The 25945-nt window shown below is 39.5% G+C and overlaps 2 protein-coding genes across 10 annotated transcripts in view; one reads left to right on the top strand and one right to left on the bottom strand.

Moving 5' to 3' along the window:
- Positions 1 to 5475: 5475 nt before the first annotated feature.
- On the bottom strand, positions 5476 to 17711 carry MCFD2 (multiple coagulation factor deficiency 2, ER cargo receptor complex subunit). Of its 7 annotated transcripts, none has more exons than XM_083370888.1 (5): positions 17492 to 17711; positions 15032 to 15245; positions 9738 to 9893; positions 7987 to 8146; positions 5478 to 7065 (listed from the first exon to the last, which is right to left on the bottom strand). In XM_083370888.1, the coding sequence occupies exons 3-5, from the start codon at positions 9887 to 9889 to the stop codon at positions 6934 to 6936; spliced, it is 444 nt and encodes a 147-aa protein (XP_083227014.1). In that variant the 5' UTR covers positions 9890 to 9893; positions 15032 to 15245; positions 17492 to 17711; the 3' UTR covers positions 5478 to 6933. The 7 variants fall into 7 exon arrangements, with proteins under 7 accessions (XP_083227018.1, XP_083227019.1, XP_083227014.1 ...); XM_083370890.1 differs by lacking the exon at positions 17492 to 17711 and adding an exon at positions 17151 to 17365; XM_083370889.1 differs by lacking the exon at positions 17492 to 17711 and adding an exon at positions 17145 to 17363.
- The window catches only part of TTC7A (tetratricopeptide repeat domain 7A), a 189835-nt gene continuing 181317 nt past the window's right edge, over positions 17428 to 25945 (top strand). For all 3 annotated transcript variants that reach the window (XM_083370776.1, XM_083370778.1, XM_083370777.1), the window contains exons 1-3: positions 17428 to 17636; positions 21776 to 21939; positions 24532 to 24700. In XM_083370776.1, coding sequence (XP_083226902.1) covers positions 17465 to 17636; positions 21776 to 21939; positions 24532 to 24700 — 505 coding nt within the window. In that variant the 5' untranslated portion in view covers positions 17428 to 17464. The remainder of the gene's footprint in view (positions 17637 to 21775; positions 21940 to 24531; positions 24701 to 25945) is intronic.

Consider the following 25945-nt stretch of genomic DNA (forward strand, 5'->3'; position numbering starts at 1 on the left):
GAATCTGAAACAAAGAGACCTTCTTCTAATCACAGCAGTCACTATTCTCATTAATTCTTGGATTTATCCTCTCATCTTATTTCTACTTATGCATTCATGTTACCCAGCAGAATAATTTCTCTCCTGGATTGCATTCATTCAGGGTGTTATACAATTTTCCCCAAAACTGGTCTTCTGTAACCACAGGCATAAACTATTATGGGTTCCTACTTTCATTTACAATCACAACAGTCTTGAGGACACTAATTCATTGTTTCTAACAAAACTTTCAATCCTTTTATTCATAACAAAACCCTCATGTTCACTTTTTGTAGTATTCATTGGCTACAGTTCACAAGATTGGACCACTTATATTCACATCCCAGGATTTGAAATGGACACCTAACTTTACAATAATTATTTAAAAAGCACAACAAAGAATATTCTTCCTACGTCAACTCAGGAAGTTCAGACTGCCCTGGGAGCTGTTGATAAGAGTTTTACAAAGATATTATCAAGCCTGTCATTTGTACTTCTCTAACTGTCTGATTTGGTATAGCAACCAAATATGATGGGCACAAATTCCAATGGATAGTTAAGACTGAAGAAAGAACAAATTGCAACCATCCTGCCTTCCATAGAAGGTCTGTATATTAAGCAGGTCAGAAGGAGGGCTGAGAAAATATCTACAGACCTCTCACATCCTGGACATAAACTGCTTTAACTCCTCCCCTTGGTACACTGCTGTAGGGCACTACATGCCAAAACAACTAGACACAGGGACAGTTTCTTCCCTTGTGCCATCATTCTGCTGAACACCTAATTCACACAGTACTGTCTAATGTGTATGTACATTTACCCATTTGGAATGACTATATCATTATCATTAGCCTTCTTATCTTCTTTACTACCCCCTCTTATTGGTATTACTATTATGATTATTATTACTCTGTTACTTTGCATGTACACTAAAAGCTTCTGCACTGGAGACAAATTCCTTCTTTGTCTAATTCACACTTGGCAAAATAAAGTATTCTATTTTTTTTCTATTATATGCTATCTATGTACTCACTAGGAGTTGAAAATGACTTGATGGTATAGTCCAGGGGTGTCAAACTCAATTTAATTGAGGGCCGCATCAGCATTGCAGTTGCCCTCAGTGGGCCAGGTGGGTGTGGCCTGGGTGGGAGTGGCCTACTGGGTGGGTGTGGCTAGAGTGCGTATGGCCTACTGGGTGGGCATGGCCAGCTCTACATCGTTCGCATTAAGGGTGCCTATGGGGGCCTGGGCAGGAGTGGGACAGATCTGAGGGTCTCTGGCAGAAGGAGGGTCTCTGGGCCAGGGCCAAGGCATTGGGGGCCGTTCCCTCACTGTTTCCAGGATGGCTTCGCGGACTGCATAAAACCACTTCGCGGGCTGGATCTATAGTCTGTCTGCCTCTCTCTTTGTCTCTCTCTCATATCCTTCATTTTTCTCTTACTTTTAGAGTAAATTCTATTTTTCTTTTCATTTTTTGCTTCATCTCTTTCCCATTTGTGGTCTTCTACCAGCTATGGTCCTCACCAAACGAGTGCTGGGACATTGACTACCACAAACCATGACTTCAGTCAAATGAGGCTTTCATAAAATAAATCGTTGGCCTCCATTATATCTGTGTCTCATGTATTTCTAGCTAATAGAAAAGACAGTAGCAATCATTTTAAATATTCTTGTCAATAGTTCGTTTTATCCCAAGCATGTTCATGCTATTCTTTACATGCTATATTATCTCTAATATAGAGAATATTATGCAACCTGATATACTGTTTCCTGCAACATATACAGTGTGATGACACACAGGATACATAGCAGCCTTAAATTCAGTTAAGTTCAGAGACTCACTGACAGTGCAAACCGGTGTACATTACTTAGAAAGTGAAAAAGCTTCACTCCCAACAAAGTTGCTACTGTGTTTAGTGCAAGAGATCTGCTTCAAGCAATGATGATTTCACATGTGTCATGACATTATCATGCAAATGATATAAACTGCATAATTCATGTCATTGATGCAATATGATCAAGATGCTCAGGATATCATTTGTCCTTCTGCTCCACTCCAAGAAATACTCGAGTCATGACAGTATTAAACCACCGTCTGAATTGTTGGTTCTGGTTTATGCATTGCAAATATCCAGCCATGGTGGGTTATGTAAACTTGTTTACAGAATAGTAAAGTAAGTGAACCCAGCTATTAACTGTAAGAAATTGTGGTTTAATACAATTTGCAATATATACTTTTCATGTAGCTCTAGCAGTTAGTAGTAGAAGATGGTCGTTGTAACCTACTGCAAGCTTGGATAAAATTGATATAACTGACATGTATTACCTTTTAAAGTGGTGAATGCCAGTCAAATGGTATATGGAAAATTAATAATCTCTGCATACTAATACTTGAAAGGTTTTGCCTAAAATATATAACTTTACAAAATGTCAACAAGGCATCTTTCCCCCCACTTTGTCCAAGTTTCCACTCCGACTCTCTACTCCAATCTCATTGAGCTGGGTCATGATCTTGTCTGGCTCAAATATAGTACCAGGATCATTTTTCAACAAATTAGGCTAGGAATGAAGAGCCAATATGGAAACTTGGACAAGGAGTTTGAAAGATTGAAGAAAAAGAGGGAGGAGGGGAACTCATGTATTAAACCCAAATCTTTGGCTTGTCATGTGGAGGAAGGACAAACGTTTGGCTTCATCTAGTGGTCTTGGCAAAGACAGGAGATTTTGAAGAGTTTGATCCTGTTAAACGACAGAATTAATAAATTAATGAAAATAGGATGTATTATGTGATGATTTGCATGAAATGTTTGAATATTTTTTTCATCAATGCATTTATAGTAAAATAAGAGTTAATAGTTTTTAGACTGAGATAATCTTTCTTTGTCGTAATATTAAAAGCTTGTGAGCCCAGAATCTTCGAGCTGAAAAAGGCCTTTTGATCCCCCAAAAAGCTTACAGTAGCAAATATGGGTCTCTTCTGCCATCTAGTGGCTAAGGAATGTATACTGCTCAAAAAAATAAAGGGAACACTTAAACAGCACAGTGTACTGTATTTAATAGTAGGATGTCTTATCTTGTGTTCCCTTTATTTTTTTTGAGCAGTATATTTACCAATATAAGAGGATATTTGTAGCTCAAGGTTGAACTTGTGAGGTCCTTGGTGCTCTCTGAGGTTGGTTGTTTTCTTGCCTACATTTCATTATCAAACTAGGTAACATCATCAGTGCTACCCTAAAACCTATGCTAACTCTCGCACTGATGACGTTACTTAGTTTGTAATGAAATGTCTGCAAGAAAGCAACCAACCTCAGAGCACAAAGGACCCCACAGATGTATTTAGGTGGCAAAATCATCTCACTACAGTATGTATAGAATTTGCTATGTTGTCGTGGCATGGTTTCAACACATATACATGTAGTACTAGAGAAAATGATCAACCATGTATCATAGGGGCAAAAGGAGACTGATTGCATGCCTGCGTATGTATTTTTATGGTCACCACAATGGATTGAAATGCGCTATAGTTCAACTTTTATCAAGATCTAGTCTGCATCTATAATTCCAGCTTTTGAAGATGGGTCTGTCTTTGTTTTTCTGCATGGATATCCCTTACTATGTCATGATGTCATAAAACACAGGCATAAACTAATCTACACAATCCTGTTTAGAATGTAGTCCAGCTACTCAGTACTGAGTAGTACTGAGGGCCAGTTGGACTTTGTAATATTGTTACACTTACTAATAGTTACTTTGTATTTTAATTTATTTTTCTCTCTTTTAAAATGGTGATAAGGCTTTATCAAACCATTACAGACTGGAATGTAGAAAACCTTTTTATCCTATTGCTGTATGGATTGACTGATAGCTTCTAACATTTCTAAACTGAAAAGATAAATTATAGGAGTGATTATCTGGAGAATATCTCCTGATAAGAGAAAGCTTGTTAGCACTAATTGGCATCAGGTCTATCCCTTCAAGAACTCCAAACAACTTTTTTTTTCTTATTACCATCTTAAAATTTACACCTCTTCTGTCATCAGATTTTATTCTGATGAACATATGTGGTATTATGGGGTGCAAATATGTAACGTTTGACTAAGTGTAACTGATTTCCTATGCAAAGGGGAAGATACTTTTGTCCTACTAAATCATCTTTTATCTTCATTTTCTTTGATGTCTTAACTATAAAAGAGAATGTAAGATGGGTCTCGAGGTTTCCTCTTTGAAGGAGATCGCTTTTATCAGAATATTTTAATAAATTGTAATTAAATGAACTTCCTGTCCCAGTCTGTCTCATTGGAAAATATGCATGCCTAAGCTCAAGCCTGCAAAGCCATATTGGACCTTCAGGAGTATGAGGCTGGGTGCATACATCATGCTAAGTTATTGTTTTATGAATCCACAATTGGCTAAACTCTCACACCAAGCTAAGATATAATCTATTATTTACAAATCACAATGTATACCTTCATATAATACACCAAGCCTCAACAACAAAAGTAGTAAGTGGCCTTAACAGTTTTATTATACTCATTTTCTACTACTATATCAGAAATAAATTAATTTACAGCCAGCCCCACAAATTATGTCTAAAACAGACAATAAGGGAGAATACAGACTATAGAAGGGATAAATTGGGCAAAGGCTATAATACTGAATTATGTATTAGATTTGAAAATGAAGATAAAAAAGGTTAAGTCAGAGTTGCTGCAAGAAGCATATTTTTCTATGTTGTTTCTTCTAAGAACACACTGAAATCTTACCTCATTTTACCTACATCCTTGGTGCTTATACCTTTCCTAAGCATGTGTAACTTCACTTGGTTGGCTCAAAGTAAAAACATATACAGTAATTGAGTGTCATCAGCAAACTGATACTTAACTCCATGCTTACAGATGACTTCATCCAGTGGCTTCATGCAGATGCTAAATCAGAGTGGAGAGAGGAGAGCCCCATATAATTGCAAAAAAAGCGAAGTGACCTCATTCCCTTTCTACATTACAGTTTTTTAAAACAACTATTTGCACATACAGTACTCCTACTGCCTTCCCAAGCTTCAGCGATCTATGGCCCTTGGTCTAATTTCGAAAGTCTTCTACAAACAATTAACTCAGATCTCTGACAAGAAAACTCTTGACCCAGATCTGAAAGTCCAGTGGGCTGCTAGTTTTAGCCTCTTCTACTAGACAAATGACACCTGCCCTGGAATTGTGGCCCTATATAGAAAAAGAATTTCCCACCCTTACTTGAAATCATGGCTGAGCATCCTTTTTGTGGGTGAGCACCACTCCAAATATTTTAGGGAGCGAGGGCTGCAGTGGATGAGGCAATCGGATGGGGCAATCACACAAAGTGAGTGGGGTTATTACAGATTGGGTTTTGGTGGAGATTTCTTTGTTTTAAACACAGTTCTCCTTATTTCCTGCTATGAATTGGTAGAAAAACACATGAAGAATGCATTGTATCAACAGAATAATGTATTGTGGGGAGCAATGATAAAAGATCATCACGTAAATACAGAAACAAGAAATAGAAACCGTATTTCTTTGTACATAGACATGACACTGAAACACGTAGGGCTTGGATTGCCCTGCTGCAAACACCATCTTCCCTGTTTTGATCTCCTTGCAGAAACCTCATTAGGCTACATTATTGCTTCATTTACAATTCACTGAATGAGAAAAACTTGGAAGGACTCAAACATGCTAAGCAATAAATCAGAATTGCAGTACAAACCCAACTTAGTTTGTTGGAATTGCAAAACCCATTAAACCAAGATAAAATATATTGCACAATGCCTGTATTTTTCTAAATCTGAAGCATCGTATCATATAGATTTTATAGATTTTTTTAGCATAAATAAAAAAGTCTGTCCCATCATGTAATTTAGATGTTGCAATCATATAATAGATTTTATTACACAATTAACAAAATGCAATAATTACAGAATATAAGAATATTTCTTTACAGAAAATAGATCTCTGTACAATTTAAAGAATGCCCCCTATGCGTTTTCAGCTTGTGAAATACAACAGTTTGGAATGCACATAGTATTTAACCAATTAAATTTATAAAATAAGGCAGACACATAGACAGTTACGTTATTTTAAATCTATAGGATATTACTGAATGATATAGAACCAAGGTTGCTGAAAGCTCCAGAATCTTTTTAAATAAGTAGACCATTCAAATATTTAAGCACTCTCTTCAGAGAGTTAATTTTAAGACAAAATAATCATTCCTACTTAACACTAAGAATTTGTGTTAAGGTACACTGGCAGAAACCTTAACCAGGCAGCTATTTTTCCATGGTTACAAAAATTTAGTCAGCTAGTATTGGAACAGGTTTTGATAAAGGACACAGGTGAACATTGGCATTTAATCTACATTTTTAGAAATACTCTTAACAAATATACCCAAGTGGGCAGATTAAAATGCAGAGAAATACTGATACAAGGGAAGACCACCGAGACAGACATTTATGTTCACAATGATTTTAATGAATATTTCACTTAGTACTTCATTTTTTATTATCTTCTACAGATAATCAAAGAATGGTAACTTTTTTGGGTTTCATATCTACTTAATTTTGTACGGAGAGTGAAAAAAACACAAATATAAATATTGACTGAAGTGTAGGTCTTGCCTTACGAGGCAAATGGCCGATGACTGCCAAATAATCTGCTCACAAGGCATTATATTGCTCAACATGGTTTGTTATCGATATCACGGCAGACAACAGTTCCCATTACAAACTTATTCTTACTTCCCAACATGTAACAAATACAAGTGTAGCCATTCCAATGGCGACATGTACCAGCCTACTATTAACTTTACAGCTCAAAGGCAGAACACACCTACCACTTTATAATAAGAATCACATTGAACTGGGCACATGAAAACTGAAGACTGTTCTTATTCCATTGACTTTGCAAATTCAGCGTAGTCGATATACCCATCATTATTCTTATCATCATCATGCAAAACACCATCTATCACATTAATTAGTTCCTCTTCTTTTATTGTCTGAACCTGTTCACCATCACCCTAGAAAGGAAAAACAACAGATGAGTTTCACAAAGGAGTTGGCTTGGAGCCTCTCTTGAGTAGTTTCTTCTTGATTATTATATTGCTAGAGCAGGGGTCTTCAAACTTGGCTCTTTTATGACTTGTGGACTTCAACTCCCAGAATTCCTCAGCCAGCTTTGCTGGCTGAGGAATTCTGGGAGTTGAAGTCCACAAGTCATAAAAGGGCCAAGTTTGAAGACCCCTGTGCTAGAGAATATAAAAAAAATAAGTGGATCTGGCAAATCAAAACTCAGAATGTATAGTTCTCTATGGGTAGTCCTCACCTTATAACCATTTGTTTAGTGACTATTCAAAGCTACAATGAAGTCACTGAAACAAGTGACTTATGGCCAGCTTTCACATGACTGGTGCATGTCTTATTAAAATGATCAAGTTTCAGGCACCTGGCAACATACTACACTTGGCAAATGTATCACAGTTGCACTGTCCCGGTGTCATGTGATCACCATTTGTAACTTCCCCAGCTGGCTTCTGATTCACCTAGCAACTGCAGTCAGTCACTTAACAACTGTGGCAAAAAAGATCACAAAGTGGGACAAAGCTCACTTAACAACTGCCTTGCTTAGCAACAGAAATTTTGGACTCAGTTGTGGTTGTAAGACTACCCGTACTTTAATTTTCTCAGAATAATGCTCTCTGTGTGTGTGTACAATACATACATATTGCTCATTTGCTTCTTAAAGCTATTTCAAAGTTTTGTAATTTATAAAGCTGGCAGTTCTTCTAGAGAAAAATCTTCTCAAAACACCATGCCAAAATTATATTTTTAGTTTGAAGCAATAACACACACACACAAAACACAAATATTACACATATTATTTTCCCCAAGGACTGGTGAGAGACCCATCAAATTCCCTGTTCAGACAAACTAATACGTACCTGTCTGTGTACATGTGATATTGCAGTGGCAAGCTCAAGACCATCAAGCAAGTTGTTACCATCGTAATCATGCATTTTGAAATAATGAAGTTGCAGTTCTTGTGGTGACATCTCAGCTTCTGGTTTGTCAACGACACCATCTAAATGTTCCATAATGTGGCTATAAGATAAATACAAAGCAGCTGTCAAAACTGCCATATAGATAGCACAACAGGATAGTTCAACGTATTGTGCTCATCCAATTTCAACGTTTTTTTTTAATAAGACACAATTGTCTCTATTATGCAACACACTGAGTCATACACAATTGTTTAGAAAGTACGGTATTTATTCTAAGAACATAAGAGCTGTCCTACTAGATTAGGCCAACGCCCATCTTAATCCACTCTCAGGCTGTTCACAACCCAAAAACAGAATGAGATTTTCCCCTCCCATTATTCCTTTGCAACTAGTATCTCAAGGCATGCTTGGGGATAATGTTGGTCTTGAAGAATTAATAGATTTTGACAGAAATGTCTTTTATGGATATATTCAATCCCTTTTTCAAGCTAGCTAAGTTAATGGCTATCAACATGTCTTGTAATGAATTCAATCGGATAATTACTGTATGTAGTACGTGGAGGATTACCCCTTCTGTTTTAAACATCTTTTCAATTAGCTTCACTGGGTAACCCTTTCAGTACAAACCCCTCCCCCTCCATTTTCTCCACCATTCATTATTTTATACATTTTAATTCCCTCAATAGTCTTTTCCCCCTCTAAGCTTAACGAGTCCTCAAAAATCTAAAAGAAATTTCCTCAAGGCTTTCTGATCATTTTGATTCCCTTTCTCTAGACCTATTGTACCCTTTCTCAAATGCAAAGACCAAAACTATACACATTATTCCATATCTAGACATACCATAGATTTGGGTAAGATAATTATAATGCTGACATTTTTATTTTCAGGTTTTTTTCCTAGCATAGTATTTCTCTTTTTCATACCTGTTGCACCCTGAAGTGACTTCATTAAGATCAAGATCTTGCTAATGTCTTAGCATTCTAAATAAGTAGAATTTAACTCCCAAAATTCTCAGCATTAATCATTCTAGAACTCCGAGAGTTGGCATGCACATCTGGTGAGCATTCAGGCTGAAGAGGCTAGGCTGACACAAGGTGAGGACTGTACTGAGTTTTATTCCATTTCCAGCTCTTAAATCAAAATATATATTTCTTGAAGCAATAATTGGACCAGACGGAACCCCAAATTGATAAAACAATAGCCTGTTAAATGTACATACATCTGCTGACTCTTTAAGAATGGTTTTTCATGATTCCAACTCAGTCATGTTAAACTTGCGATGTCACGTGACATCACGCGACTTATCAGGACGCTTTTGCCATTACCAGCAATGGGGTGGGCACGGCTTCTGGGTGACGTGTCCGGCCAGCAGTTTGACACCACTGTTCTAACCCGTAAGAACAGATACTGCACTTGCTCTTAGCCAAAAGGACTTTAGTTCTCTCCCTAAATTAAAGAACATTTAACCAGATTTCAAAATGAATTAAAGAAGCTGTCATTAAAAAAGCTGTCCTCCTAAATTCCAATCGTTAACTTTTTAAATACATTAGTTGTAACTCTAAAGATTCCCATATTAATTCATAGACTATACATTGCCTGTACTTGCTCTGCCGTTCACAACCTTATCTATAATGGAAGCATAAAGAAATAAAACTGAATTATATAAAATGCCAATTTATGGAACACATACTCTTTGTCTTGTACTATGTTCTTATCAAGACGCATGCTGGGTTGATGGCTTCCATCCATGTGATCTTCTGCTAAAGAGACCATGGAGGTAGCAAGGATAATACAGCAGAGAAAATCTATGCTATAAATCCTTAGACGTACCATAGCAGCCATATTCCTGGAAAAAAAAATTAAAATGCAATTTATAATATAAAACTGTAAGCAAGAATTAAGAGTTTGCTGCATATTTGCAAACACTTTTAAGATGCAGTAAATCTCTCAGCATAAACTCCACTGTTTCTGCAAAAAAAGAACACTATTCATCCACACCATAAGGACCAACAAATACACCTCAAAACTTTATCTTTCACTTTTCCTTTTCTATATGTGAATAAGAATAACAATAGCTTGAAATACTAAGTATTTCAAGCTATTGCTATTCTTATTCATATATATTGCAATTTAATGTGATCAGATTTTTAAAATAGGTACAATATTGCCTTTAAACGAATCGACTGAAGATGAATAACCACAAATTACTTTGCCATACAATATGGCTTTTTAACATTACGTGTACATTTGGCTGATGTAATTATTTCATAACTCTTAAGATGAGGCCAAGTACATTTTTTTCTATTCAATCCCACCTATTCAATATGCACCAGCCATCACTACCTATCAAATAATAACCTATGTACTGGAAATTCTGGATTTGAACTTTGAATTAGAATTTTGGAATCATGTCAACAAACCTTTAAGTTTGGAATCACAACAATTTTCAGAAACAGCTAATTCACTGGCTGTACTTGCAACTACATGACAAAAATTTTGCAATCAGGTTCCTTATATGTAAGAGTTTTACTGGACATAACACCATACTGTACTTGTAAAATTTATTCCCTGAGCCTTTCAAACAGCTGATCACTATATTACCAATCTTGCAAGCAATTATACCCTTACCATATTATGAAAGAGTATCCAGTTTTACCAGGCATAACACAATGTTGCATTTATAAAACTTTTTCTTTGAGTTTTCGAAACAGCTGATAAGCAAAAATATCCATCTGGCAAGCAAACAGAACTATCATAATATTATTAAAAAGTATCCATATTGATTTCAAAAATGTTTGAACTTAAATTCGAAATAAATGTTAGAATTCAGATACCATTTGATACAGTAACATGACAAAATAATAAATAAATCAAAAATAGTGCCAATATTAACAGGCACTCAATGGAAAGCTATTTTTTAACTGGGTGAAATCTTAATCATTTGTTATTATTTTCATTCTCCTTATTGCCTATCCTATCCTGTCATTCTAGGAATTCAAGACAAGAGCTTCATCTTAAGCAAGGGGCCTGCCTCATTTTAAAACTTAGGGGGAATCAAGCATTTACGTCCCAACTTTCTGGGAAAATAGTCATCTCAATGTAACTTGCAATTTCCCGGAGATAAGGTAACATCGCATAAAATCAAGCGACGGAGGGTATTATAATGAGCAGCCTGTAAAAAGCTTTAACGTATTCCAGGGCGGTTTGAAAAATGTTGTTTATAACTTTTCGTCCACCCCTTAGAAAGAATATTCTGCCCCCTTTTCGGTTTCAAAATAAACCCTTACTTCAAATGTTATTTAACCGCAGCTGCAATCGGCGGTCGCGAAGTTGTGTATACCTGTTCCAAAATTACTCCCAGGCAAGTATGACTGCAGGATTAGCACTTCGCAGGATCTCCTCCCACTACCAGAGGACTACTAACGGCTCCAGCCGCTTGACTTGCAAGCAGCGGTGAGATTAAGACCGGACGGGAAACTAGGAGCACAGACTCCCGTCGGCACAAGGCAAGTCGCCGTCTTCTGGCCACCGCGAGATCCCGGCTACGACGCTCGTCTCAAAAACACCTGCGCCCCGCACCTCTTCCCCAGCAATTCTGCCGTTAAGATGACACCGTCCTGTGGCAGGGAAGAGCAGCGACACCCATAGAACTGAGCCGCCTCGGCCACCATCCCCACCACTCATATCACCTCTGACCTTCAATGCGTCATGCGTCCCACGCCTCCTCCTCGGCGATTGGCTTCCTTTGATATTTTACGTCAGGGGTCTTCAGACTTGGCCCTTTTATGACTTGTGGACTTCAACTCCCAGGATTCCTCAGCTGAGGAATTCTGGGAGTTGAAGTCCACAAGTCATAAAAGGGTCAAGTTTGAAGACCCCTGGTTTACGTGTTCTGAAAAAAACACACTCCCCCGCCGAAGGGTTGTGCGCGCGCAAGGAATCGGGTATGTCCGCAGAGACCACGCCCCCCTCGTTTCATGACGTGGCTTTATTCCTTTCAGACTAGAGACGTTTCGGAGGGAGAGCCTCTTGTCCCCGCCCGCTTGCGCTGATCCGCCGGACTTTTTTCTTCTTTCTTTTTTTTTTTTTGCAGTCATCACAGGGAAGAATTTCCTAGCCAATTGCTCTTAGGCAGGGGTCTTCAAACTTGGCCCTTTTATGACTTGTGGACTTCAACTCCCAGAATTCCTCAGCCAGCTTTGCTGGCTGAGGAATTCTGGGAGTTGAAGTCCACAAGTCATAAAAGGGCCAAGTTTGAAGACCCCTGCTCTTAGGGCTACGCTAACACCTACTTCAGCGAACTGTATAGTTGGGTTTCCGCGCCGGGGCTGTTCTTGTGAATTAGATTGTTTGGATTTCTCGCAATACCAATTTTTTCACTCCTGTTCTTTATTGATGGGCAAGCTCCTGGTGTGTGGGAAACCCTGAATTAATAGTACAGTACTCGAGAGCTGGATGCAAGAGCCAGCTGGGTGTGAAATGTATCCGAAGTAGACAAAAAGCCATAATACGAGGACCGCAGCAACAGTGCCGCAAAAAAGGAAAGGCAAATAATTTTAGTTTTCTCGGCCTTTTCGCCGCGCTCTAATGGTGGTTCTGAGATTTGCAGCCCGCGTGTGGCATCCCTGCTCATTGTTCAAAAATATTACTGCATTCTTTTTAGTGCTATAACATTAAGTTGAAAAACAAATAGAAAAAAGAAAAACATTAACAAATGAAAAGAACAAAGAAGCATATTGTTAGGCCAATACAGTTTTTATATAAAACTTGACCCTATGGCATATTATTTTTTTCCATTTTATCAATACAGTGGCAGTCTGAAATAAGACAGCAAACACGTAGTTAATCCAGGATTACAAATATGGAATGGTAAATCTTTCCATTGTAGCAAACAAATCATTTTTTGCTATGCCCATGTTTGGTTAATCTGTAGTTCTAAAACCAGTACGTTACAATCGTTTATACACAGCTCCAATTCACATTTTTTAAATGAACTAATCTTTAAACACACTCTGTTACAATAAGAATGGCAAAGATTTTTTTCCTGCTTACTGCACCTGTGGATTCCTGTCCTATATTTTTCTTCAAAGTGATCCAGATCCTCTATAATATGCAAGGACAAATAGGGCAAGAGGCTATGGGCTATCCAGATCGCTTTATGACTTTCCTCATGGATAAAGTTCCTTCTGTCTGCTTTGGTTTGGAAAGCAGTTGGCCAAAATCAAGTGAGGTGAGCTAGGAGATACTTTGTAAGTGTACCTGCTTTGTTTGGATTGGTGGAATCTTAGGAAATGCATAGAGTCCGTGAACCTGTCATTTTTGGGTTGGACCCATGCTCCTCCTGGCTTCTGTGGCTAAAGCATATCAATAGGGCATAAATGAATCTTTGATGAGGAAGAGTGCTATTCAGCAGCCTTAAAAGAGGTACCAGTGCAACCTCTCTATGAAGAAGCCATCTGTCAACTGGTTGCATTTGTCACATTTGCTCCAGCTTCAACCTTCCCCTTTTAAGCAATGCTGCAAAGATGCCAGTATCTCAATCACAGAGGATCCAAGAGAAGATGAATTAGGTGGATCTCTCCCAATCAATGTTCCTATGTGATTATGGCACAGTAGATGGAGGAAGTGGACTCCCTGAGTCTTATTTGACTTCTTGGTTACCATTAATCATGGTATCCTTTTGGATAGCCTGCATGGTTTGGGAGTGAGAGGTACCAATTTGTGATAATTCTCCTCTTCTGGGCAGATGGTTCAAGGCAGTAACTATAGGGGATGAGCCATCAAGGCCTTAGCTGCTCCAGTGTGGGATAACATAGGGGGTAGACAGCTACCACTTTATTTAATATCTATATGAAGCTCCAATATATGAAGTCATATTGGTCCAGATGATATATCAGCTGGAGACCTATAGATATCTTGAATTTGCATCTGGAAGTTGTGAGGGTCTGGATGAGGAGGAACAAGCACAAACTAGTAAGACAGAGCGGTTGGATGTCCATAAATATCAAAGGGAGGAGCTGATTCAATGGAAAGATGTTTTGCTGCCAGAATGCTGTAGATTAGACAATGATTTGAGCAAGAAAACTATTATACTTAAGTTATGCTGATAAAAATCCTATGCAGACAATTTCGTTATATGTTCAGAACAAAAAAAGGCCTATTCAAACTGTATCTTTCTCCTAGGGGACATCCAGACAGACAATGGGTCTGATGTGCTTTCCTGCAGTTTGTAAGAAAGTACAAAAGTATACCAGGATAATATTCTTTTATCTGCACAAGCTTGGTAACATAGCTAATGAACAATATGAGCCAGCAGTGTGCTTGCAGCTGCCAAAAAAGCCAACTCAGTGCTAGGCTACATTAACAGAGGGATAGAATCAAGATCACATGAAGTACTAATACCACTTTACAATGCCTTTTGGTAAGGCCACACCTGGAATACTGCATCCAGTTTTGGTCACCACGATGTAAAAAAGATGTCGAGACTCTAGAAAAGGTACAGAGAAGGGGAACAAAGATGATTGGGGGACTGGAGGCTAAAACATATAGGGAACGGTTGCTGGAATTGGGTATGTGTAGTTTAATGAAGAGAAGAGTGAGGGGTGACATGATAGCAGTGTTCCAATATCTCAGGGGCTGCCACAAAGAAGAGGGAGCCAAGCTATTCTCCAAAGCACCTGAAAGCAAGACAAGCAACGGATGGAAACTAGTCAAGGAGAGAAGCAATCTAGAACTAAGGAGAAACTTCCTGACAGTTAGAACAATTAACCAGTGGAACAACCTGCCTCCAGAAGTGGTGAATGCTCCAACACTGGAAGTTTTTAAGAAGAGACTGGCCAGCCACTTGTCTGAAATGGTATAGGGTTTCCTGCCTGAGCAGGGGGTTGGACTAGATGACCTCCAAGGTCCCTTCCAACTTATTATTATTAACAGTAGTATCCTAAATATTCATTGTGGGTCAACTTAAGATGCTGTAATTGATACCTTTTCTTGCTGTCCAGACCAGTCGGTCCCCCACTATAGGCTGGAGCGAGGGTGGGAGGCAGATGAGTAAGGTAGGGAGTTCAATCATTTGTCAGAAACTTGGGTTCTGGTTACAACCTCTGGAGATCATGGAACCACTTTAGCAATCATACTGTAGTTACACCACAATCTTTTAAGCAGTAGACTGGCACCTCTTTCAAGTGACCTGTTAGACCTGTACATCAATAAATGAGTAAACAAACAGGTTGCAGAGAATCATTAGAAAATGGGTACTCATGCAAGATCTTAGTTCTGCTTGGCACAGCTGATTTTCAGCACATGGAGGGAAAACTGAGACAGTACACATGTGCTGCCAGCACGCACAGGGCCTAGAGGACAAGCAGCTGTTGCCAGTGGATTGCTGTGCATGTGGGGGACTTCTATTGACCACTGATGCTTTGTAGATGACACTTTTAGAATCACTGCTCTAGGTAAAGAACATTTATTTAAAATGGCAGGACATGTTAACATGATGGTATCATAATAATAAAGAAGCAGCTAATTTATGACTAACAGTGCTTAATTGACCTTGGTTGAATTTTCAAATAAAAGGCTACGTAGAGTAAGATCTGGTTAGTATTTATTTATCTTGTGCCTTTGAGTCAATGTTGACTCATGGCAAAAGCCTGGACAAGTCTCTTTAGTTTAATTGGCAAGATTTCAGAAATGGCCTACTGTTACCTCCTTCCTAGGATTGAGAGAGAGTGCACTGGGCCAAAGTCATAATCTCATAATCTCCCAGTTCTGGCCTGGTTCTTCAGTCACTGCAATACACCAGAATGGCTCTCAGTTAGGACTTGGTCACAAGGAAATCCAAGCTCTATATAGGCTAGATTGGGAAATCAAAAAGATATCCCAAAGGAAAGCAACTTCCACATTGTTTCCAGGCAAGTTTCATTCATGTAGTCAATAGGAGTCAAAAGATCTATTGCAGCCCCTTCCAAATGAAATCTAATCAACAGTTATTCTTTGGCCATGCCTTCAACTATTTTAATGCTTCAGAAGAGGAAAGGAAGACTTAAATTTCATTTTGATTCATGCTAGGATCTCAGAAATTATCAATGGCACAAACTGGGACAATTTGTATTTATTTAAAAACCCCATGCGCTAAATTAAAACCAATTTTACGTGTCAAAAATGTTAAAAATGGGTTATATACAACTGAATGTAGAAGACAGCCATTAAATCAAATGGAATACGTCTTCCAGATGGAGTGTTTCATATTTCACAACTCCTTTAAGCAAATGAAGCCAAATTTCTCCTTCAAAAGAAATAACTGTAAGCTTATATTTGTGAATTCAAACTCCCATAAATTAAGGCACCAGGCTATAAACCAAGAAAGTGTGAGTTCTTACTTCCACCTTAGGCGTGAAAGTCAACTAGGCCAGTCACAATCTCTCAGGCCAACCCACCTCACAGGGTTGTTGTTGTTGGGGGGGAAATAAGAGGAGGAAAGTGACTTAGGTATGTTTACTGCCACGAATTATTTATAAAAAATGATAAAAGTGGAGTAATAAAATCTTTTAAAAAGCCATTATTGTGGTCATTTTGAAGCTCAGAGTCTTAAGGCAAAGACCCCAAGGACAATGTCTGACAGATCAAGCACAGCCAAAAGGAAAATAAAAAGAGAGAGAAAAAAGAAGTTGGAGGTGTAGAAAATCTTTTTAAGAGGAATAAGACCCAAGTGTTAGGATACAGAACAAATAGCAAAGGAAGCCATTCTGGTAACCTTCCCTGGCAGCTGTACTTCTTACTTCTAACCTTTAACTTCCAGGCCATGCCTAGTACGTGCTTAGTATTTATCTGGAAAGCGAATAGAGGGAAAATAACAACTTCCTTTGATTACTGATCCGGACTTGTAGTAGAGGCCTGCCAATTAGGGCAGGGGTCTTCAAACTTGGCCCTTTTATGACTTGTGGACTTCAACTCCCAGAATTCCTCAGCCAGCTTTGCTGGCTGAGGAATTCTGGGAGTTGAAGTCCACAAGTCATAAAAGGGCCAAGTTTGAAGACCCCTGAATTAGGGACTAGCAGTAAACAGGCGGTGTGCTTCCGAAATAGGTCGTTGAAGTCACCTTTACCGTAGCTTCGCTTTTCCGCTTTTCTTCCTTCAGTCCGGCGCGTTTTCCAAACGTCGCCAATTCTTTCCCGTAGGAATGCCGGAGCCAATTGGTGAATAGTCCCTCGTAACTAATAATCCCAAAGGGGTTTGGCACCAGAGGTTAAAGACACTCGGGCTTCCCTTCCCAGCGTGTACGGGAGAAATTGAAAGCTTGCTCAAGCTAGGGGAAGGGAAGGGAAGGGAAGGGAGGGGAACCCGGCGCTTCCCGAGGCGCGCTGTTGCTTGCCTGCCCGGGACTTCCCTGTTGCACATGAGACACCCACCCACGCAAAGATGGCTGCGAAAGGCTCGCATTTTCACCTGAAAATGGAAGAGGCGATCGAGAGGTGCAGGGCGGACTGCCAATGGGAGATGCAGCTGGCCGTGGTGGCGCAGATGAGGGCGCGGGCGTCCAGCCCTCGGCACAAGGGGGCCAAAGGAGCCGTTGCCGCCCCGCACAAATCTGGTAAGGCAGTCAACCCGGCCTCTTGAACCGCTGGGATTCCCTCCAGCGACCGGCTTGCTCTTCGGTAAAATTAAAAAAAAAAAATGGAAGCGGGCGGGCGCCCGCCTGTCCTTGTAAGGGTCAGCCGCTGGCTCCTTCCTGCCCAACCCTGTTGCCGGCTCGTCCGCCCCCCTGTTCCCGTAACCCTAGGGCAGGGGTCGGCAACCTCGGCTCTTTTATGACTCGTGGACTTCAACTCCCAGAATTCCTGAGCCAGCATAGCTGGCTCAGGAATTCTGGGAGTTGAAGTCCACGAGTCATAAAAGAGCCGAGGTTGCCGACCCCTGCCCTAGGGGCTTTGCTCAGCTGACGGCGCTGGGTTCGCACAGTGCCACGACACGAACCATAAACTCATCCCCGCCAGCTGACTCGGCGCGCCTTTGCGACCGATTCGCACGCGGTCAGCCCCCGGTGGGTTGCCAGATCCGGCGGGTCCGTCGAACCCAGCCTCTTTTCCTAACTCCCCGGGGCTGTTGCTGCCTTAAGCCGCATCCTTCAACGGGCTGGCAGCGATGGGGGCCGACGACTCTGCCTGGGGGGGGGGGGAGGAAGGGGTTGGTTTGTCTTCTCTTAGCGTCCCGTCGCCTTCGGGAATAGAATAGTTTAGATTCGTTTTATTTGGCGGGGGGAGGGGGAGAGAGTTAATTGGCGTGTTAGTCCCTCACCCCCACCCTCCTCCCTGCAACTTTGAAAATCACGCCTGGGGCATAGCGATGGTTTGTTTGCAGAAACTCTTGAATAGTGAGGACCGAAGCTTGGCAATGCACCTTCCACCGCACCCCGTACCGGTTTTACTCTAGCTCAGCGTTTCCCAACCTTAGGAACTTGAAAATGCGTGGACTTCAACTCCCAGAATTGAAGTCCACGCATCTTCAAGTTCCTAAGGTTGGGAAACGCTGCTCTAGCTGGCCTCCCTCGGTTGCCTCTTCCTCAGCTTTGCCCTGTGCTCTTGAAGGAGACTGCTCTACCACACTCAAAGGCTCTTGTTGAGAATCGGTTCTTGGGCGACCTTGTCTTCAGGAGAAATAATCGGCGCGCTCCCCAGCGACGCTTAGTTGAACGCACTGACATTTACTCTCCCTGGGAATAAATCTCATTGAATTCACAAGCGCTTCTCTCTGAATTAATATGTAGAAGATGACTGCGTAGATTTAGAACGGAAGTAGCGGTCTTATTCTGACACACACACACGCACACGCACGCACAAATGGAAAGATACACCAAGGAGTCCAGCGGTGGAGCAGTAATTTTCCCTCCTCTGTTCTCCTGACCCTGCAAAGGTGTCCGTGTTGAGCAGCTGGCCCAATTCTGCAAGGCGGGACCATCTGCTCTCTTCTGGAAGGATAAAGTAGCCTCTCAGAATGAGCATCTGGAGCGGGGGGGGGGGAGGCAAAAAGAAAGAGCTTTGAGAACAGGCTGCTCTTTATGTCTGTGCCAGCCGTCATGACTGGCTTTGGAAGCACTGAATCCCTCGGAGTTGGATGGCTATGAAAAATGTGAATAAATAAAATAATTAAGCCAACTAGGACCTCTTAGGCTAGAACAGGGGTAGGCAACCTCGGCTCTTTTATGACTCATGGACTTCAACTCCCAGAATTCCTCAGTCAGCTGACTGAGGAATTCTGGGAGTTGAAGTCCATGAGTCATAAAAGAGCCGAGGTTGCCTACCCCTGGGCTAGAATAAGTGTGGAGGGGATAAAATGCAAGAAGGGTCACTAAAAAAAAAGGTTGCCCCACCATCCAGTGAGACCAGGGTTTAAGATGCCCAAATGGTGCCATCAAGGCTGATTGGTATGCCTTGCCACTTTTCATGGGCCTATCACCTAGATTAAGTGAGCGAAACCTTCCACATCTGATGGTATTTACATGTGTTCAGTTACAACAAGGGCTGGCTGAGGATCATGGGACTTATGGCTCACTAATTCAGGAGTATGCTGGCTTGGAGCACTTTAGCCACTTTGGGGGGGGGAAATGGAGCAAAATGTTGGTAGAGGCTAAGTAAAATATACTTTCAATTTTAAAGAGAAACCTTTCGGTAGAAAATAAAACTGAGAAACATAGAAGGAATGTACTCACCAGCAGCTTGGATTTCCCTCCCTCCCCCCTTGAAACCTTTGTCTCACAGCACAACCATTTTGTGTCTGTAGAGGGGCTGGGCCACTAATTTCAAGTTACCGGTAACTTGTGGGCTCCACCCAAGAGCATAAATGCATACTTGTTCCACCATCAGCATGTTATGTTTTCTTCAATCAGTTTTGCATATGCAATTATTTCAGGAAAAAGAAAGTGTGGCAGTAGGGGTGATGAGAGACAAAATAAGTGGAAGGAAAAGAAAAGCAACATTTTTTATTTAAAAAAGGAGGAGAATATGAAAAAGCTTTGCTGTTGCTTTGGGAATATATTCTACTTTAGAGAGTCAAAATAATACAGTAAAATACTACTCTAATAATAAATGGAGTTTGATCTCATTTAAACACATGGTTAAAGCTTTGTCCTCCTTTCCAGTAATAGATCATATTTTCTGCATGTTTACATTATATTCAACACAATTGCTCTCATAAAATCTGAGAAAGCAGCACTCCTGATAAGAGCCTAAGAGTAAAATTCTCCTTTTTTTGTTGAAAAATAATTTGCACTGTTTTCAGTGGGGTTCTGCTCAGATAACTGGTTGAAACAAGGCTTACTCAACTTTACATACTTAACATTAAATTGTTATATAGTATTAACCATGTAGGGACGCAGTGGCTCAGTGGGTTAGGATGCTGAGCTTGTCGATCAGAAGGTCGGCAGTTTTGCAGGTCGAATCCCGAGTGCCGCGTAACAGAGTGAGCGCCTGTTACTCGTCCCAGCTTCTGCCAACCTAGCAGTTCGAAAGCACGTAAAAAATGCAAGTAGAAAAATAGGGACCACTACGGTGGGAAGGTAACAGCGTTCCGTGCGCCTCTGGTGTCTAGTCATGCCGGCCACATGACCACGGAGACGTCCTTGGACAAGCGCTGGCTCTTCGGCTTTGAAACAGAGATGAGCACCGGCCCCTAGAGTCAGAAACGACTAGCACGCATGTGTGGGGGAACTTTTACCTTTACCTTATTAACCATGTAGCTTTTTTAAAGATGCATTTAAAGAAGAGCACCAACCATGCAGTTACAATCATCCTCTTGATCTTTTGATATTCCCCCTGCACACCCCTGGCTGATGCTGTTTTTGAACTCAGATCATATTTATGATTAGCTGCTATTTATGGCTTGTTTTATTAACACTTTATCTTTTAGCTTTATCTTCTGTCATTATAACTCTCATTATTTTACCTGTCATATCCCATGGGCAAACAGAATATGGGCAGACACATGAAATTATAGACCACAGGGGTTAATAGTTGAATGTGCCGCCTATTGAGATAAATTAATAGTTTAATCTTGATTTGACTGGCACATAGCAGTTATGCCTCTCACAATTAATTTGCTTCTGAAGTAGATTATGAGGTTGGAAGATGAGTGTTTTGGGAAGGAAAGGCATAGAAAGTCACATTGTTTGTATAGATTTTTTTTATTCAGTCCTTAATGCTGGTTAAGTTAGAGTGCAGTTTTATGTATGCATATTGAAAAGTAAATCCCATTGTGTTCAGTTATAATTTACGATGTAAGTATACAGAGGCCTGCAGCAAAATAGAATTATCGTATAACTTGTCTTATTAATTAGATTTCTAGAACACAGGAACATTTATATAAATAATTGTGATATTATTTCCAATAAACTTTTCATGACTGAATCAAATTCTGTCTGTTTCTTTAAATAAGCCAGCAAAACAAACTGGTGTTTATTTCTCAGAGTTTGTATTTACAAATTTGAAGTAGAATACATGACACAGGACACTGATTAGTATTTCTAAATAAGAAAGTTTCTAAGAAATGTCTATAAATGTATAGATAATCACTCAAGCTCGATTCCTATTACATAAACAATTTTTGCACTCTGGGCAAATTTCCTTATGCAAGGAAATGTTTATATGATGGCTAAAGTTCTGTTTATCTTTCTGTCCTGCTATATATGGGAACATATCACAGTGTGTAATTTTTTATTCCATTGACTATGTCTTACAGATGACTATGAGAATCTACTAGCTGCGGAGGCACAGTTGGAGCTGTGCTTAAAAGAGAACCTTGCCAAAATCAAAGAAACCATACCATTAATGGAAAAAACTGAACCCAAACTGAGTGACGCCAAAAAGTCTTTGACTGACATTCTAAATCGAGGGAAATTACTGGTAGGCATTGTAGATAGAAATAAAAAAGAGCATTAGAAATGCTGCTAATGATGTACAGTCTAATGGTTTAGATAACAAAAATTTGGAAGCTTTAATCTCACCTATCTCCCCGATAAACATTCCTGATGCATTTATAAAAAAAACTAAAATAATTATTTTCTTTCTGCAACAATTTTCAAAAGAATGTTGGGATTTGTTACAATTTACTAAATTAAACTTTCCGCACTATATAAATTAATAGGCAAATTCTGTCCTCCAAGAACCAACCCTTCTAGAATGGTTTGGAGAAGTATAGACGCAATTTAGGGACACCGGTCAAGGGTGGCCGTTGAGGATGAAACATAAACAAGGGCCATGAAATATTGCTGACTTGGAGGAATGGAAATAACTGGGGATGAGGTGGTGGGGAATAGAATACAGTGTCTTCATGAAAGACATGAATGGCTGAGTACCGGGTTCCCAAATTAAAGCTACTAAGACTCTTGGACATAACTTGGAGAAGGTGCTTTGGAATGTGTGATAATATGAGCACAGCACCTCTTGTGTCTTTTCTCAGGATTCTGTGTGAGCCTAGAAAAAGGATGTAGCTATCTTAACAAATCACATCAATTGACTCATTAAAACAACTATATCTTTTTACTGACTAACTGTGACAATGTTTTATTGCAGATCCACTTATGTGTCTATAGATCTGTTTTAGCAGCACTAGTGATACACGAGGCTTTCTTTTTTTAAAACGACAACGAGACCTTATGATGGGCAGAATAGTCTGTACACTTTATTGTTATGAAAGCTGCCAACAGACCCTTTCTTTGGTCTGCTGCTTGAACATTTCCACATGGGGTAGTTTATTTGGGAGTTGTAGCTTTGATTCAGCATGGTGGGATTTTGTTTCTCTGTCAAAGCCCCGACCTAAAAATCTGCATTAATTCATTAATGTGAGTCTTCATTACAAATTGGGAAAGCTACTATTTTGTGCAAGTATTATATACAAAAATTAGGGAAGCTTGATAAAAAATATTTCACATTTCCCATAGAGGAGGTCCTCGACGTACAACCACAATTGTGCCCAAAATTTCTGTTGCTAGGTGAGACAGTTGTTAAGTGAATGTTACCCAATTTTACAACCTTTCTTGCCACAGTTAAGTGAATCACTGCAGTTATTAAGTTAGTAATAGTGTTGTTAAGGGAATCTGGCTTCCCCATTTACTTTGCTTGTCAGAAGGTCGCAAAAGGTGATTTCATGACCTTGGGATACTAGAGCCATCATAAATGTGAGTCAGTAGCCAAGCATTTGAATTTTGACCATGTGACTGTGGGGATGCTACAACAGTCGTAAGTGTGAAAAATGGTCATAAGTCACTTTTTTCAATGCTGTTGTAAACTTTGAACAGTCAGTAAATGAACTGTTATAAATTGAGGGTACCCATATTGAAATAAGTTACTAATTCATTTGATCTAGCATAACTATGAAAAAAATAATCTGCCAATTTTTCCATTTTTTAAAATATAGAATTAATTTATACTTAATTTAAATGTCTAGCAAAGTGGTTGTTATTGTTATATTAGCCATGCACTGACTTTCATGCTATGAGGCAAACTTCCAAATCCAATCTCCTACAAATGGCAACACTGAGTAGCCCTAAACATCAGATTCTCCTAGCATTTTTGGTTTGGAGAATGTGAATGTGATTGAGAAATAGCTGTACTAATCATGCTGGGATCAACCATTTAGAGATGGTGTTCTTAAGATATGTTTTAGCATTTGTGTTGTCAGAAATAAAGCTTAGTGTGTTTCAAATCACTCTATTGCTTAAAGCTATAAATTGCATAAACTGGGCCGTATTCATACAGTGTTAGGAAGATTCTGGGGCATCTGCTTAGTCAAGGTTCATGGCCTTTATACTAGCACTGTGGTGCTCAAGCTGGTATATTTGGTAAAAGCAGGGTAATAGTTACTTAGAATGAATGCAGCCTAGTGCTGCCTTTAAATTGGATGTAAGAGGAGGCTGATGTAGGATTATATTAGAGTAAGATTTAAAATTCCCTTGTTTGAAGTGTTGTAACTTTTTAAAGGATAGCTAAAATGTGTTCACTTTTGCTCATGGTAGGTGTTGCCATACATATTAGTTTTATGAAGCAGCTTAAAAGTTTTGCCCTGCTTACCCAAAATTTCTTCATAAGGAAAATACTTTCCATCCCTAGAGCAATTTTGAAACTGCAGTCAAAGTACGCTAGTAAAATTCCACTTCACATAGAGTAAGTGTTCTTGGAGATTTGTGGAAGAAAAATAGATGGCTCCATCCACTGACACATAACAGCAAAGCACATGGAAGCTCTGTTGTAATGACAAAATGTTCCTGTTCTTAAGAGCTGTCTTATTAATTTCAGTAGACAATGAAGGTCCAACCTCTATTTTTTTTCCAAATTAACTGAGGGATCTGCACTCATTATAGTTTGCCTCAAAGCTCACAAAGGTTTTCTTAACAAAATGCTTGATTCCATGCAATGTTGAATAGCAAAATATTTCCAAAACAAATATTGTTTAGCTACAGCTTTATTATATTACTAATGAACATTTTAATTTCCCAGCCAAAAGATATGACAGAAGCAATGTTGCTCCTCGCAAAGCTTCATTATATTGAAGGCTGTTACCGGGAGACTTTAAGCATGTATGCAAGAGCTGGCCTTGAAAACATTGTAGTAGAGAAGAAACCTCTATACAAGCTGCGTCTGCTAACTGAAGCTTTTGTTATTAAAGGTAATGGGAGTTGTCTATGGTCACTGATTTCTGATTTCACTGTGTCAATGCTATAGAAAATCAGCTCATATAACCTTATTTATTTTATCCTTCAAAAATTTTATTTTATTTTATTTAGATGAAGTTGCACTGAGTTCAGATTTAGAAAAGCTGATGAGGTATGGAATATAATAAACAAAATTCTAATTCATACATAATACATATGCCTGGCTAAACTATTGATTTTTGATTAGATATCAATAATTTGTAAAACAAGCAAACAACACTCCGCATATTTCTTTGGTTTCTTTGGTCTTCAGTAATAGGCTGAAATTAACTCAACAAGGGAAATCAGTAGCACTATAATATTTTGTTTTTTAAAAAAGTAGAAAAATAGTCAGGAGAACATGCCAGCGCTACAATACAGTACTGCAGATTTGTATCTTAAAATGTCATGGTTTTCGTGTTCTGAACACGGGATATCATGTCGGCTAGTGAATTCTGGCAGTTGAAGTCCATGTACCGTAAATTTGTCAAGCAGGAGAAATGGTGCTCTACCCAATGCTTTGGACCGTATATGACATCGTGTCTTTGGAAGAGTAAATGACTGTTAAACAAGTTTGTATATATTGCAGATAAGCTATGAAAAAGACAGAAAAATGAATAAAGGTGGAGGAAGAGGGACAATTTTTTTTAAAAAAACAACAACAGCTCAGTTGTATGTAACAGAGTCAGGTGAAAGATTTGAAAAACTCAAAGAGTGCTGCATTTGATGACATGAAGTAGGAATAACTCTAAAAAATTTTTTGCTTCTCTTCCCCCCCCCCCCAAAATAAAATGACAATGTGTTTGTAAGGAAGCAGTGGTTGTTAAACTAGGGATGCCCAAGGGGATAATTTGGGCATAGCCTTGGTGGAGCAGTGGGCTAATGCCTCCTTAAGTAACACCAGCTACATGCAATTAGTGCAGGTTCGCATCCCACCAGGCTCAAGGTTGACTCAGCCTTCCATCCTTCCGAGGTAGGTAAAATGAGGACCCAGATTGTTGGGGGCAATTAAGCTGACTTTGTAATAATGCCGCTTGGGGGTGTGTATGAAAGCCCTAATAAGCAGGCATATACATAGAATGAAGGCTACTGCTAAGCTTGTAAGCCGCCCTGAGTCTTCGGAGAAGGGCGGGATATAAATGGAATTAAAATAAAATAAAATAAAATAAATAAATAAATAACCTGGGGGTACTGAAACCATTTGTAATTTCTTGTTTGGG

This window comes from Vipera ursinii (assembly GCF_947247035.1).
Source record: "Vipera ursinii genome assembly, chromosome: 1".
Classification (NCBI taxonomy): Eukaryota; Metazoa; Chordata; class Lepidosauria; order Squamata; family Viperidae; genus Vipera; species Vipera ursinii.